General features: G+C 38.7%; 1 protein-coding gene across 7 annotated transcripts in view; it reads left to right on the top strand.

Moving 5' to 3' along the window:
* Window positions 1-16,567, top strand: part of ST18 (ST18 C2H2C-type zinc finger transcription factor) — a 173,187-nt gene that overhangs the window by 124,910 nt on the left and 31,710 nt on the right. For all 7 annotated transcript variants that reach the window (XM_030012332.1, XM_030012330.1, XM_030012331.1 and 4 more), the window contains 6 exons: window positions 513-1,310; window positions 4,102-4,236; window positions 6,030-6,120; window positions 7,609-7,713; window positions 9,099-9,304; window positions 12,453-12,664. In XM_030012332.1, coding sequence (XP_029868192.1) covers window positions 513-1,310; window positions 4,102-4,236; window positions 6,030-6,120; window positions 7,609-7,713; window positions 9,099-9,304; window positions 12,453-12,664 — 1,547 coding nt within the window. The remainder of the gene's footprint in view (window positions 1-512; window positions 1,311-4,101; window positions 4,237-6,029; window positions 6,121-7,608; window positions 7,714-9,098; window positions 9,305-12,452; window positions 12,665-16,567) is intronic.

The following is a 16,567-nucleotide window of genomic DNA, read 5'->3' on the forward strand; positions in this document are numbered from 1 at the left end:
CAAGGTCTTTCATGGGATCTGGAGTGACTGGGAAAGTAATTAGGGTCTGTTTTGAGAAATAGTTGGGAATCTTAGATAAAAGAAAAGTGAAAATAGATCAGAGGAATTTTAAATATGTGTGTGTGTGCTTGTATATATATATATGCATGTATTATATAGATTGTGTGTATATATAGTTTCTATCTATATATGGCACATTACATTTATATGAATGTATATGAATGTACATGTGTTCTAAGATAATATATGTCTTCACCATCAGTGAAAAATGGCCACATTTTATTTCTTATATAGCTTTGGAGCTATAATATAAAGTAGATATAATCTTAGAAGGGTTTTTCCTGATGCTACAAGCAGTCATTTCAAACACAGCCTTGGTGTGATTTCAATCATTTCAGAGTACCTTTGAGTAAAGAAATGGTCACTGGTAAGTAAATGTCTTTATATCACTTCTACGAGATACAAAAACCAGTTATTCTTACATATTTTTCTCTTGCTTTTTTCTCATGCAGAGGAAAGAACTCCAAAATCATCAGAGGAAACCTCTCATTCGGGTGGGCAAGAAAGTTCCAGTCAAGGAAAAGATAACTACTCCAGCTATCAAGATGTCATGGCCAAATCTTTGATGAACATGGGAAAATTAGCAAAAGATGCACCCAGTCAAACAGTGGCAGAAAACCTAAATGATAGTGGCATTCAATCCTTAAAAACAGAAAGTGATGACACTGATGAATGTTACATGATTAACTCAGCTGAAGGAAAGGAAAAGACTGTTATTTCTGACCCAAAGTACTGTTCATCTGAGGAAAATGAAAGCAACTCTGAAATTATGGACAACGAGTGGGACAGCTCCTCAAATTTCTCAGAAGAAACTAGTGTAAAGCCCCACGTAACACAGAAGTATATTGTAGAGTGTAATCAACCTAGCATCCTGGAAGTCCCAGAAATTAAGAAGGAAGAGGTAGAATTTGGCCCCTGTGAAACACTTTGTGACTCAGAAACAGAGCTAAGAGCACCCCAGGAGTCTCACCCAGATCCTTTCGGGAAGAGAATTCAGAATCCCTTCCCTGAAAGTGAAGAAGATGACAATGAGTGCCTGTCAGAAACCACAGAAGTGTCGGTTGAGCTGGACAAAACAAAAGGGAACTTGAGTTTGCTAGAACAAGCAATCGCTCTGCAGGCAGAGCAAGGGCATGTGTTTCACAGCACCTACAAGGAACTGGATAGGTTTCTTCTGGAGCATCTAGCAGGGGAAAGGAGACAAACCAAAGTTATTGACATTGGTGGGAGACAGATATTTAGCAGCAAACGTAAGGAAGTATTTTTGGCTGTTCTTACTGGCTTAAGCATTTATCCTGTGACTGATAGAGGATTCTGAGCTGGGTTTTATAGCAACAGTAAAGAATCTGGAATTTAGCTGGTAATTTTGTTAATTATGTACCTTCACACCAGTGCCTTACATCTAACCAGGTTAAACGCTACGTACTTGGCTTCCTGCCAAACCGCTATGTGAAATGATCAGTAATGGGTACTAAAAGGGCTGTGTAGCTGGCACTAGCACTCCTTCTCCTCCTTTTCCTCCTCCTCCGCCTCCTCCTCCATAGGGCGCTAATACATACCTCCTAAATTTCAGCAGCCAAAAGAGAAGGCATTAAAATGGTGCTTAAGGAAAGGTTAGGGTGAAAAATTGGCCTCTTCCAAACATACCACCTAATTCCTAAGCCATGTGTTTTCTGAGTTCAGTCTACTACACATATCAACATTACATTTTGCTACAGCCAGCACTTCTGAGCCAGGAAAGCACAAGCCGTGCTCTTCTGCCTCATTCACCATCAGCAGAATTACCAGTAAGTTCCAAAATCTTTATTGTTTCTGATGGTTTGTGGCATCCTACAAAGCTGTAGGAACATTGCTCCATTTTCAGTATTTCATCAGGCTTCCAGAAGTGGAGATTTAAAAGATTTGGGGTTGATTTGTAAACTGGGCTGTCTCGTATGGAACTCCTCAATTGAGGATAATTACAGAACATCAAGAGATGTCATTTTATAAGCACACTCCCTGCTGTAGTAAGTAACAATACATTCATCTATCCTTCGACTTTTCCTTTTGGGCTTCCAAGTACACTGAGGTCACCCCAGCATTGCTGTAATTTCTGCTTTTGATAAACAGTTTACTTTGGTATTTCTCATGCTACTTTAGAGTAGTCCCTGTGGACATTGCAAATATTATACTAGTGTGGTTATCTAAAGCATTTAGCTTATAAGACAACTGACAAGTTTTTGTCAGTTAAAACTATAAACTATAAAATATTTCCTGTAGCATTTGGGAAGAATATGCATGCATATAATTTTTCTGTCTCAAGCAGTCTTTTCATTAGCCTGTCTTAAACTGCACATGCCTGGTATTAGTCTATCTCCTTGCTAAACTACATGAACCTTTATTTGCTCAGATGACTATGGTATATACAGGAATTTTACAGATACCTTTTCTTATTCTGAGACCAGCTGTGTTCACTAGGTTCACATTGGTGTCAATGTGACTTTTTCACAGCAGACTTAGGAAGGAGCAGTGACGGTAAGCATGGCAGAATCTGGCCCTTCCTGATTGGCCTCATATTATTATTAGCTGTAGTTTGCAGGCGAGTTCAGATATAACTGTCATGGAGGACCAAACTAGGCTTTGTTCAGGTTGCATAAACACCATGTGATTTTCGTCAATGTAGTATCAGACACATAATTTTTTCACCTTACATAATTAACTGTTTCTTACTTCTGAAAAATCCACCATCAAATCCATCAGCTCTTAATTTTCTGTCTTGGATGCTACATCAGAAAAGCAGGTCTTTATATTTTTCCATCTTTTTATTGATAAACCTTTCCAATTAGTAGGGGAAAACTTAAATCATGTTTCAGGGTCCCTCTTTATTTCCAGTCCACTATTGCAGCACCTCCCGTTTGCAGTGATTCTCAAAAGCATGTGGTCTCCTGTTGATACTCAGTCTATTTTCTTTCCTCTTTATTTCTTTTTTTTTTTTTTTTTTTTTTTTTTTTTTTTACCTAAAACCTTGCCAGGAAGTTTAACCCTCAGCTGTCCCTGGTGATCCTGTCCCTAAGCACATCCTACCTCACGGTTCAACAAAATGAGCTTAAAGGAAGCTGCTCCCTGTGCTGGCTGCAGCTGTTTTCTCCCCCAGCACGGAATGCTGTTGGCAGCCAATCACAGATGGAGCTAAAACCATCCTCAGCAATTTATGCAGCCACTTCCTCCAGATTTCTCACAAGAGAATTTCTGGACCAGAATTCATTCCTTTCTCGCCCAGACTTTTGATCCTGCATTGGAAATCAAATAAAGGCTTTCTGACCAGTGCTTCTTGCACAATTCTAGGTGCTTGAAACAAAAATTGGGAATGCACTGCGGCCATTACAGAGTGGTAGCTGTGGGGCTGGGCTGAGACCTCGTCTTTGAAAGGGTATCGGCTGCTCCATGTTTTCACTGTCATTGTGGGCTGCTCCACAAAGCGGCATTGCCATGTGTACCAGAGGGAGCTGCTTGCCTTGCCTCTCAAATGTAAAGTGGCATGTATTCAGTTTCCTAACAAAGAACCTACAGCCTAGAGATCTGCGATATTTAAGGAATGGCTTCTGGTTGAAATGCTTTTTGTTTGTTTGTTTGTTTGTTTTACACCTCAGCTTTTATTTGGTTGTCCCAGCTTCCTGGAGTCTGACATTAACAGAGTAAAAGATTGTTTCTGCTTTTTTATTTATTCCTTTATAGATCTTGCTGTTGGCTGATGCTGCCAGTTTTCTGGCTTATTGGATTGTGGCTTCTGTCCTGTTTGAGGCTCTGAATGGAATAAATGACACTGCAATCCTAAAGCTATATAGTTTAGCACATAAATGGCATATTGGGAGGGGGGAGCCATAGTTTAAAGGGCACTGTGAAAACCTAAAGTAATGCTTAAATCGCATATGTCTCTGTTAAAACTTTGTGTAGGAATAACATCTGAAATACAAAATAGAGAGCATTATGCTACTAGGATTGCTCAGCTGGGTGCAGACGGGGGCTAAACCCAAACAAAATCCTTATCTGATTTCTCTGCAGATTCACCCAGGCCTGAAAAGAGAGAAACCAAATGTCCCATCCCAGGATGTGATGGCACAGGGCATGTGACTGGGCTGTACCCTCACCACCGCAGCCTCTCAGGCTGCCCACATAAAGTTAGAGTGCCACTAGAAAGTGAGTATCATCACCCTGTAGTCCAGAATAACAACTGGATCTGGCCTGGTATTGTGGGTAGTGTGTGCTCATGCTGGAAAATAAAGCCACTTTTTCTGGGTGAGATTGCAGAAGGAGGCCGAGAGAGGAGCCATCGCACATTCTTTGCCCTCCAGCTCTTAGTCACAGGCCTACTTCCCACACCCGTGAAGCTCAAGCACTCCTTAGCAGTAGCGTTACAAACAGCAGTAGGCTCCTCAGGTGGCCTGGGAAGAATAAGATCAGAGCCAAACTATCCCCACCCTGCCAGCAGACCTCCACACTGTAGTCTCACGAATCTTCAAGATCTTGCTTGCCCATGCCTTTGCTAAGTCATGCAGCACAGAAATCACCTGCTTGTTTCAGAGCTGCAACCTGATTTGCCGTAATCACACACCGAGGCTGCTGCCTTTCATTGCCAATAACTGAGAGGCCTGGGCATGCTTATTCAGAGATGTTTCCAGCATCCCCCTTACCACTGAGCTCAAAAAGGTTACTTCCATCAGTACGTCCCAGCGCTGGTCCACAGCATGTCCTTCTCATATGACTGTGTCATGCTAACCCTTTTATGCCCACTCTAGCCTGAATTCCCTGCTTATTTCTGACTGTGCTGATCTGATTACATTGGTTTGCGTGTGTGTGTAATCCTGCAATGTGATGCAATGAAATGCTGCATAATAAGCCAAAATCTAATGTGAAACTATTCGTTTAAACAACCTAGTTAGTCAGATTGTTTTTTGTCGTGGCATGCATAACAACAAATTAAAAGGATACTTGCACTTTACCAACATCCTGTTCCTAACTGTAGCTCTCCCTTTTTTTTCAATCTGGTACTAAACTATATTTATGGAAACATCTGCTGAGTTAAGCAGGCTACTGCTTTTGGAAGGCCTTAGCAACATTAACTTTCTAAAAAGTTAAAATTAACAAGTCCTTGTTAATTATCACACTTCCAATCAGATATGTTCTGTCCTGCTGGGGGAAAAAAAAAAAATATATATATATATAATTTGGTTCCTGACAGAAGAAATCAGTTGACTGAACCGTCAGCTTATTTGAAGCACTGTGTACCCAAAGGGGTAATGTAGTACTGAAGTCATGAGGGCAGATGCACAAAGACATATTCTGTTTAACACATACATCTCAGTCTTAGTAAAGATGATCCACATCTAAGGGCATACGAAATGTACACGCAAGAGGTAGTAACCACTGCTGAGAATGTAAGCCACTGCTTGGGAGCACGACCAATTGGCCTAAAGTAGTTTCAGCACAGCTCAGGGTATCAGGGTTCAAAGGGGACATACTCAGATCAGACCATCTTACTCAGGTGCAAGGCATAAAAAGCCTTCCTGTACCTGAGAGCTTTCCCTCCCTGAGACAGCAAGGGACTGCAGCTGTACGTAGCATGACTGTGTGGCTTGTGGCTCCTCTATCACCCCCCTTTTCTAGTCAACTGTGTTAGTGGTGTATGAATCAGAGGGCAAAGGGCTCCATGATGTAACATCCTTGCTGACTTCCACCTTTGTTCTTTTAAAGTCCCTAGAAACAATTATGTTCATGTGGGAAGCAACACTACAGCAATATAGGGATAAACCTGTATATGCTGGAGGCACCAGCCATGCTGTGTTGTAGGTCCTTTGCTTCTCCTTTTCTTTTGTAGTCAAAATGTGACAGAATGGAGAATCTGAGTCCAAAGAAGAAATGTTCATATTTTTTAATGTGCGTATTTTTAATTGATGCATGTTATCACCTTTTCTTTCCTTATTCCTGTTTAGTACTTGCCATGCATGAAAATGTTTTAAAGTGCCCCACCCCAGGATGCACTGGAAGAGGACATGTCAACAGCAATCGCAACACACACAGAAGGTAGGTCAGAAAAGTTCCTGTCCACTTGAAATCTAACATGTACTCTGGACTAAATTAATGAGCACATCTTGGAATTAGATGTTATGTGCTACACTGCAGAATGCTTATGAACTGCAAGGGTAGCCTGAATTATTTATAACCAAATAATTGTGTTTAATTTCATTACATAAAAAATGGCTGCAACACTGAGGACGGCAAATTCCACTAGTATTTTTCACAGATGAGATTTCAAACTACAATTTCATCATAGTCTTCACAGTGAAATATCATCATGTAAAAGGGGTAGGAATGAACAAATTTTTATTGCTACAACTGGAAAACCCAGCAGAAACCAAAGCCTCTTCATTTTGCACCACATACATGGTAGTCCTTGGCAGGAGCTTCCCATCAAAGCATACTCCCTTTTAGCAAACCAGAAAATTTTAAGTGGAATATTTTAGGGTCCATGTAATACCTCAGGAATGTCATCTTCCCACTTGGAATACTCCTGTCTGTTTAACTTGCTGCCTGCAGGGAGAAAGTAAAATTGAGAAAAGCTTTCTAGACAGGCAACTGGGGAATCACAGCTGTGCTGCAGGTGAGGCAGAGAGCCGATGCGCTCCCTCTCCAGCAAGCCACTGCTGTCGGCATGGTTCTTGTCAGTACTGCTTTCTGCTGGAAGCCAGCAAGCCAAAGTATTCCATTACAGTGCTTCTGGAAAAATATAATGTCTTACAATCAAACTTGGGGCATAAAAATTTCAAAACCAACTTTCTTTGTTGAACTGAACTTTTGTGGGATATTCTTTTTTTGCTGCTGATTGATTGATTGATTATTGTATGAGTGTACCAAAATCAAGGATTATCATACTATGTTACTATCTTTAATACAAAAAGTTAGTCTTTACTGGAGAGATTACAAGCTCCTCTACAAGAATATATAAGGAACCAGTAAATATTTTTCCATTGTGTTTCCTGTTTTAAATCCCCAGTCATCTTTGCAGCACATCAGCTGTATCATAAACAATCCATGAACAGGATAAGAAAATGTGTTCTAATCTAATAAAGCAAAAAAAAGAAAGCACAACTTGAAATGACAAAATGTGTTCTTTGCTAACAGTTGCTTACATACTGCTGGGTTTTTTTTCCCAAATTCACTTTCCTTTTAATCAGCAGGAGGCTTATATGCATGGTTTAGCTGATAAAGTAAATGTCATTTGTAAAAAAATTTACTAGTGACTTGCCAGCCACAAAACATCAAAGCTGAACTCCTACATGATTCAGTTTCCAGATATATCACCTCAAATACGCAGGTTTCACAGTTTTGCATTAAGGATTGAAAAACAGATGAATCTGGGCTATAATAGCAGCAGCAGCTCCCATAGATGCACAGGGCACCAGAGACGCTCGAAGTCATTGGGTCCCACAGCACATATTTCCATTACTTAAGATTTCATTTTAACATTTTTTTTTTCTTCTTGTTTCTTTTCTTCACCTTGCTTTTAAACAGTCTTTCTGGTTGCCCAATTGCTGCAGCTGAGAAGTTGGCCATGTCCCAGGAAAAGAACCAGCTCGAGTCTCCAAAAGCTGGGCAGTGCCATGATCAGACTCACAGGTAGGAGCCCTCACAAACTAGTCTCTCCAAAGTATTTCTACACAAACTCTGTTGATCAGTCCTCAGGTCTTTTCCCCATTTCAGATTTCAGCTACAGGGGTAACTCAGTTTTCCACAATGAACCTCTGCAAAGCTAACTTGACTGTATCTCAAAATTAACAAGCGGCTCTTGTGCATGTGGCTGACATTAAAGACAACAGATGTATCTTTTGAAAAACAATCGAATATATTCCACTAAATCTTACTTCAACGCAAACAGCCTAATCAATGGTTCTCAAATGTCTTTCTCCTGTAAACCAAATCTCCCTTGCTGAAATGTTTAAAACAATTTTCAAGAACTGTTCCTTTGTTACAATATTTTGGCAGCTGAAACTTGAATAGCAATCTCTTTGACCTTATTGCACTTTTAGCAGCTCATTCCTTATATATTTTGTGATTCTTTTCAGAGGAATCTTACAGTGATCCAGTAAGTAACATGTTATCTGAAAGGGTTGAGAAGTCTGCTCATTCTGTTTCCCCATCATTGAATAATTCATATTTTGAGTTTCTTTATTTTAAGTTTATTGGTTTAATTAGTTTGATTTATTTTTTATACAATGGCATCAAAAAGGGGAAACATTTTTTATTGCAATTGTATTTTGTTTGAGAGTTAGATGGACCCCACAGACATGCATAATTTGCACATCATTGGCACCACGACCATTACAACCTATTATATTCAGGTCTATTTGGGGACACTTTAATTTGTGGATTATTGACATGATCAGCTCTAATGGTTCCTTCAGAGCCATTACAGAATATTATGTCCATGTGTCTGCCAATGGCACGTGCCTTAACTCTACATATGAAAAGTCCTTAGGAAATTACTAAAGACAAGTAGTTACTGAACAGTAACTAAATGGAATAACACACCATAAATCATTCGTTCCTCCCAAATAACAGAAGCAATTATTTTGTATCATCTTATATTATATTTATACCATACCCATTCACAGTAAAGTGAGAACAATAGTGATCCATAAAACTACAAGTCCTTTGACTAGCAAAAATCCAGACAATTTTTAGAAATAAAGGAAGCACCATGCTACAGTGGTAATCTAGAAGTAAGTCAGTATGTTTCTGGTAAATAGCCCACACCATTACTAGAGAATACTACATTTTTTTATGTCCTCAGCTTTGAACTTGTATGAAGTCAAAGTACTCTGACTACTAGGTCAGCCACCACATTTATGTTATTTATTTCTTGTATACACCTACCAGTAAGTTTTATGTGTGATAACAACACGCTCTCTGATACTGAGATGCAACTGTATCCTATTTTTCAAGGAAAGGTTATTTAAAGATATTCTTGTCTTTCTCATTCATTCTTTTCCTCCTCTCTGCAGGACAAATTTAGGGAAGCAGCCTGAGGTATCTCAGTACAATTACAGAACTTCACAGCCAGTCACCTCCTCCAGAACCACCCTGGCGAAAGAACAGGAGAAGTTTGGGAAAGTACCATTTGACTATGCCAGCTTTGATGCACAAGTCTTTGGCAAACGCACAACAGCACCTGTGGCACAAGGACGAAAAACACCCCAGTTCCTTGAATGTAAGCTTGAAATTCCATTATCTCTTGGAAAATGGGCAAAATGTCAATGACTTTTTTTTTTTTCCTTTTTGCTTGTTCTGTTTCAAACTTTAAGAATTCAAAAAAATCTCTAGGAAACATCTTTAACGACTTGTGGCCAGAATGCTAAATATAATCACTAGTTTTTTAAATATAGAATGCTAAAATGCTAAATATCATCACTATAAGGTTTACTTTTTTGATGTTGTTTTGAAAGCAATTATCAGGGGAAGAGTAAAAAGGAATGTTTTATGTCTTATCTGTTACCTTCTTCCTTGGCTAAATTGTGATATCTTTATGTGACAGGATGCTGCCACGAGAAGTCCCATGGAATGTGTCTGCACAAGACATAAATGAATTGTAGTACAAAGAAATCCAAGTTAGGCTTTAAAGGCATTTCAGATACATTTTAGATGCATCCATATAGGTATTATTTGTCCTAGATGACGATGTGCCTCAGCTGTATTACTTTCAGGCGTGGATTGAATTAGTTTTGATATCTCATATATCTGTACTACATCATACTCTTAGTGCAGACATATGAAATGCATCAAATTGTTATCAAGATTATTCTGCTTACATCACTTACAGATTTGCTGAGGTACTACTCTGTACAAATGAGGTGCCACAGGGCAAACACTGATTATTTATTGCAGATGCTCTTCACAATTTGCATGGGAAACTTCAGCAAGATTCTGTCATTGTATTGACCATTAAAAAATACTCTTTAGTTCAAAGAAACAAATTAGTCTGTTGCCATGAGGGAAATGGAAAAAAAGGGTTTCGCTGCACCATATTGGGTTCAGAAGAAAGTAGATCCAAAACACTGTGACACAAAGCTCTTTAGTTGGTGTTTCTTTCGTTCATGACAAAAAATTTAGTAAAGGAAAACAAAAAAGGAAAACAAATTGCATCCCTTTTATCCCAACAAAGGTGAACATTCATAGTAAGGTGAACAGAAAAGCAGAAAATTTTACATATGTATATATACATATATAATTATTATCATATAATATACTCCAAACACTATACAATATTATATATGGTTTATATATTTATAAAATTTGTATATTTATATATGTATTTGTGTATGTGTCTGAGTACACACATACACACATATATAAGTTTGTAGATATCTATGTGTTTGTGTATATATAAAAATACCTTATTTAAAATTGCAAATGAAAAGTAGATATTTATCTGGCCTGGAAAATAGGCTTGTTCAAATGAAAGCAAATATGTGCATTGCCAGCTTCTTGGGTGGCAGATTTTCCAATTTTGTTTGTAAAATTGAATATTCCCTATTAGCTGTCTCTTTGCACAGATGTATGTCTATTTCACAGGTTCATTTCAAGGAAAAAATGATTGAAGTGTTTTTATACAAATGCAAATGCATACATATGCAATTTATGTATAAAGTATATCAGGGCTGAAGTTTACAGCCTGTTGTTCTTGCAAAGATTGCAGTGTGCAGCTATTATTTTAATGGAAAGGTGAAAGTAAAAAAGCAGGTGAGTGCTTTAACTATGCAGATATACAAAAGTTGGCAATAAGAAGCTGATGATGTAGTGATTGGTTCAGCATCCTATGTAAATATAGCTAGCCAAAAGCCCATCATTAGCGCTCTGTGGATTCTGCACACATAAACTTGATTTGTTAACAAAATATGCACCATTCATAGCCTGCTTTTTTTTCTTTTCTTTTAGGGTGGGTAATGGAAAATGCACTTTTTTGCTCTTTAAATATAATTTGAAGTTAGTTGTAGTAACTGCTAAAAATGTAGACCCTTGTGCTTGTGCTACAGTTTTACAGCAGGGTAGATAAATCCTTTCATTTGCACTGGAGAAAGGGAGAACTGAATCAGGAGGCTTTTATGTATTGCTCTACTGAGATGCACCCAGTACATAGAAAAACCAAATATGGCATTCAGCTACAGTCAGTGCACGCAAACAAGCATTTCTCTTAGAGCATCTCAAGTTTGAGGAAAGATGAGTTCTTCAATGTCTTGTGTAGGTCTTAGCATTAAAATGCACTCAGCCAAAGCTCTACATCCAAAGGGATCCAGAGCCTTGGGGCTCAGATCTTTATGGAGCAAGCAGATGGCCATATGCAGAAACGTTCTTGGTGTATCTGGGTGTAGGCTGAGAAATTGGATTTTGCTTAGTTTATCTTGGTAGGACACTGTGAGAGCTACAGATAAAAGTGATTATTGCTTCCTAAGAGCTGAAATCACAGTGCTGTTTTTCCTGCAACAGTTAATGACATCTCATGCTCCCAAAGCCAGAACAGAGAGCAGAGTTCTTTCTATCTGTTTAAGTGCTGTTGATGGAGCAGAAAACAAAGAACCACACACACCACTTTTGTCTGTGAAAGTGCTTTTCTGTTCACCTGTTAGTTTTTCATTCTCAGCTGACCTCTTTGTGCCTAATAAATCTGTATATTATTCCAAATGATAGCCAACATAAGACAGGGAGCCAAGATCAGTTTTATTCTGAATGTTCATTGTAATTTTTTTTTAATTGATTAAAGGGTAGACTTAAATTTATAAAAATGTCCACAAAATCAGGACTGAGTATTCCTAACAGGTAATGTTCTTATCTGATTACTCTGCTTCGTTCAAGAGTCTGGTCTTGTTCTCCTTACTCACATAAGCAAAGCTACTTAAGTACCAGACTTATTCATTTAAGTAGGGTAAGCAGTGTTGTTTTAGCTAAGACTGGACAAGTCACTGTTGTTTTTTTACACAATAGAGCGCCAAGAAGAAGCCTTTATAAGGATACATTTACAATTGCATTTGCCCACCAGTGTTGTCAGGTCACAACAGACAACACAGTAACGCTTGTTCAGGCTTTCCTTGGACATCATTGCTTTTAATGCTAGAGTAAAGAACGAGTAAAATCTGAGTAAAAGTCTCAGATACTTTGTTGAAAGGTTGTATTTGTCAGGTAAAAATTAAATTAATTTGTTTCTGAAGCCATTTTTACAGCAAACCCTTATGCCAATAGGAAATGGATTGTTTTAAATGTATGCTTTGAATATTTTAATGTATGAAACTGTAGTCTGAGAAACAAAACTATTTAATGGGAAAAATCTCATACATGCAATTGCTAATCAAATCTCTCTTCAACAGCAAAGCATTTTTCAAATCCAGTGAAATTTTCTAATCGACTGCCTAGTGCTAGCGCCCACACACAGAGCCCTTGCCATGCCAACTCTTATAGCTACGGTCAATGTAGTGAAGACACCCACATAGCAGCAGCTGCTGCTATCCTGAACCTTTCCACCCGCTGCAGGGAAGCAGCAGAGATCCTCTCCAACAAACCACAGAGTCTGTCTGCCAAGGTAGGGTAGTCCAAGAACCTGGAGGGTGTGCTAGCTACTGAACTGTGCGAATAAACTGTCTTTCATGTTAGTGACTGCATTAAATCCCCAAAAAGGAGGCTTCTGTTTGTATGCTCTTTTGAAGAGAGGCAGAGGAAAAATCAGTAATGTAGTGACCAGTTCTGATAAAAATAAATAAATAGCAGGAATTATGTTGTTAACTCTTTTAATAATTGAGCCCTAAATACAAGGGGGGAGTTTTGTGGGAAGAAGAAAGAAGGTTGTTTGAAATCCAGCAACAATCTGTGGTGGATAATGAGCTAGATCTGTTTAAAGAGGGAATTTTCCTCCCTCTGAAATCTGCCATAAGCGATCATTTTGGAAGCTGATTTAAATAAAAAATAAAAATCATGTGATTAATCAAGGTGATATTTTGCTAGCAGTGGAACAGAACTACACCTATTGAGTTTGTTGTGTTTGGAGCTCATGACAGTTTGACAAGGTGCAGGGAGGGAAATAACAACTGACTTTGGTAAAATTCTCCTTTCTGCTGGCAAGAGAGGAGAATCAGGCCCACAGCGTTTGGAGATAGATAATTTGGGCAAGTCTGTCATAATGGAAAGCTGCCTAATATCGTAGATGTTTGTGTGGCTTTCATGTTTTGGTTTCTGCTCTGCATTTCCTCATGGATCTTTATGATTTACAAATGGTACTGTGTGAGCTATGAGCCTTATTTTCTGTGCCATTACATAGTAGTATACTGCTGATGAAAATAGACAAGATTTTCTTCTGATGACCATGGTTGTGGGAGCATTGTTGTTTATTATTTGTATTAAAGTCACACATGCTCCACTGCAATGCAACTTTTGAAACCTCTGTGTAGATGAAAGGGTGCCATTACAAGAACTTGAGAAGAAATCACTGGGAAATGAAAAGAGGTGTATTTATCAAAACACAGAGTAGCAGGTGTGTTTCTGCTGTGGGACTCTGAGTCATGATGTGTGCTCCAAAAGGCAGATGACCTATTTCTCTGCAAGTCAGTGTCACTCTACCTTGTCTATTTTAGCACCAGGCTCAGTCTGGCTAGAGGTGGCTTCCACAGCTGTTGGTCTACAATTTTGTTGGGCCTTCATTCACCATCGCTAAGGGGTTAGCTATTATTCCTTGAGTGGAACCATTAATTTTACCACCAGTGCAACACCTTGTTAGGTATTCCAAGCCTTCTGCCCTTGCACAGTGGTATCCCCTACTTTGCTGCCTTTGATTTCTACTTGTGAAGTCTTGGATCTTGGAACTGATGTTGGGAGATGCCACAGGGTAGACTTTTTAGAGTGTGTCCACTTGCATCCCCTGTAACTCAGACATTATCTGCCCCAAAGATTGCTCACAGAACCTTTCCCAGATGACAGATCCACCCCTGATATCTGCTGCAGAAAGCTCCTTCCACTGGTCTTCAATAGAGACTTCTTCCGGCAGGGAAATGGAAATTGATGCCAATGGCTGGATTAAATTGCTGCCACAGCCTTTGGCTGACCTCAGCAATAGACCTTCTTGCCAGAGAAGAGCAGTAAAGGGACCAGGCATAACCCAAAGATTTTCTCCTCCGTACCTGCTTCACAGTTGCCAAATCATGGGGAACGTTTGAATGGAAGTGAACATAATAGTAACGATATGGAGAGACACTTGGGGCACATAGCTTACTCCTTTTTCACAGCCAGGAATCCAGCCTAAAAGAAAATCACCTGCATACCTTGCTATCTGCCTGCCTTCACTTTTGCCAGACTTTCTGGAGGGCATACTGCTACAAAACATCTGACAGAAGAATCAGAATTAGCTTCTGGCCAGAACACAGGCAAGTAAGCCCCAAACAGATTTGATGGCCAAAACCACGCAAAACCCATTTTTATTTGGTTTTGGCTATTTATTACTTTTATCATACAGGATTCAAACAAAAAATTGTGGAAATAAATTGCCAGACTCTCTTCAATGAAGACGCTTTCCTATTTTAAAATATGAAGCAAAAAATAAGGTTATTTTTAAAGAGACTACTATCTATTTATCAATGTATCTGAATTGTTTTGTGGCTGGTATTGGCTGCAAAGGTAAATATTTAACTGGTAGAATACCTTACAAATTCTTAGATGATAAATAACATCTCTTGAGACTTTATTAGTGTTTGGACTCAGATAGTGTGGCATCAACAGGTGACTACAGAATTAATGATTTCCTTTTTCTACTCTTGATACCACACACATTTTCCAGGTCTGAAAATACCTGTGTGGGGTGGCTATGTTCAGAGCCCCATAGTATCAGACCTCTCAGTCCTGCCCCTTGTCATGTTTCTTTGTTCCTTTGCCAAAGAAAACCTGATTAGCATCATCCATACTTTAGCAGATCAAAGCTCCTGACTTGTAAAGGTGTTTGCTCTTATATGAGCATCAGGCAGCCTCCCAGCAATCCAAGCCACTGCCACATTTGCAAATTGGAGGCAGTGTGGTGGTAAAGCAAGGACATGTGGGACTGCAGAGGTTTTCCTGGACTTGCAGGAAATCCTCTGCAAGTTACACAATTGTCAGAGCTGTAAAAATATTGCGCTTCTAAGTTTTAAAAGCAGAACTTGAACTTCAAACGTTTCAAGCAAGTATCAATTTCTTGTAGTCACTCAAGGCATGTATATGTCACCTTCCTTAAACAGGTGGGGAAAACACCAGAACATTTTTTAGCACAAGTGTATTCCCAAAGTTTGGGGGTTTTCTTCTTTCTGTCTCTCAAATTCTATTTCTTGACCTCCAGAGTGTTATCAATTTTTTAGTAAGAGTTGGATGTTTTACCTTGAATATTCATCGCTTTTCTGAAAATATAGATAACACTTGAAGGAAAAAGTAAATGTTTTTTACAGCACAAATTTCATTAATTTAATGGGTTTTCAAATATATATGTCACATTCTCTACATATCAGTTCAAAAGGGAGAGTCTAAGCCAAAAAAAGAAAGACAAAGGTAGCGAGGGTAGAGAAATCAGGTTGCACGTTAACAGTACCATTGGTAAGCAAAACTTCCAAAGAGATCTAATGTACAAAGGTGATCTGCTAAATATCTCAAGGTTAAAAGTATGTATTTATAAATTAAGCAATTTAAAGAATAAATTTATTCTGAAATGATCAGTAAAGTAGATCCTAACCTTTCTCTATGAATTACCTATCAGCTGCATACAAAATATTAAGATCATCAGATACCTTGATGACACTGTTTTCAAAAATAATTAATACCACATTCATGTTACATTGCCTGAGCCATTCAACCTCCACCTGGGACTGTAGTAAACTGTTCCGCTGAATATAATCCTGATCAGCCAATTATTATGCGGTCAGTACCCCAAACCAGTCTCCTGGTTGCCTTTGATTTGCAGTTTATGTAGCTTCATTCAACTCCCATTGAAGTCAACAGAAGGACTCCCCTAGAAGGCTTAGCCTGCAGTTTTTAGCACAGTGCAAGAGTCTACATCATCATAACATCCAGGGATCTTCCCTGTTTAAAGCCCTCACCACATTCACGTCTCACAGAGGTAGCTCTAAGCAATACAGTTTATCTGTATCCTCATCACTACTGCTTGCCAAACATTTTGTTGACTGTTTTGGTGTTTTTCCCACCTGTTTAGACAAAATGGCATATGCGTATTATGCCTTGAAATAAAACAAAAAATGACACTTGCTAAAAATGTTTAAAGTTCAAATTCTGTTTTTGAACAAAATTATGTCATCTCTCCATTCTTGGATATTGATGATGGTGATAATTACATCAATTATTTCAACAATGTAGTTAGTACTCAGCACGTTTCTCAGGCAGTCCTTTACTCCAAATACCTTAAAGCCTAAATACAGGATGAAAAATTAGCCAAGAATATCACTAGGTACCATCCTGTTAT

This window comes from Aquila chrysaetos, chromosome 4 (genome assembly GCF_900496995.4).
Source record: "Aquila chrysaetos chrysaetos chromosome 4, bAquChr1.4, whole genome shotgun sequence".
Taxonomy (NCBI): domain Eukaryota; kingdom Metazoa; phylum Chordata; class Aves; order Accipitriformes; family Accipitridae; genus Aquila; species Aquila chrysaetos.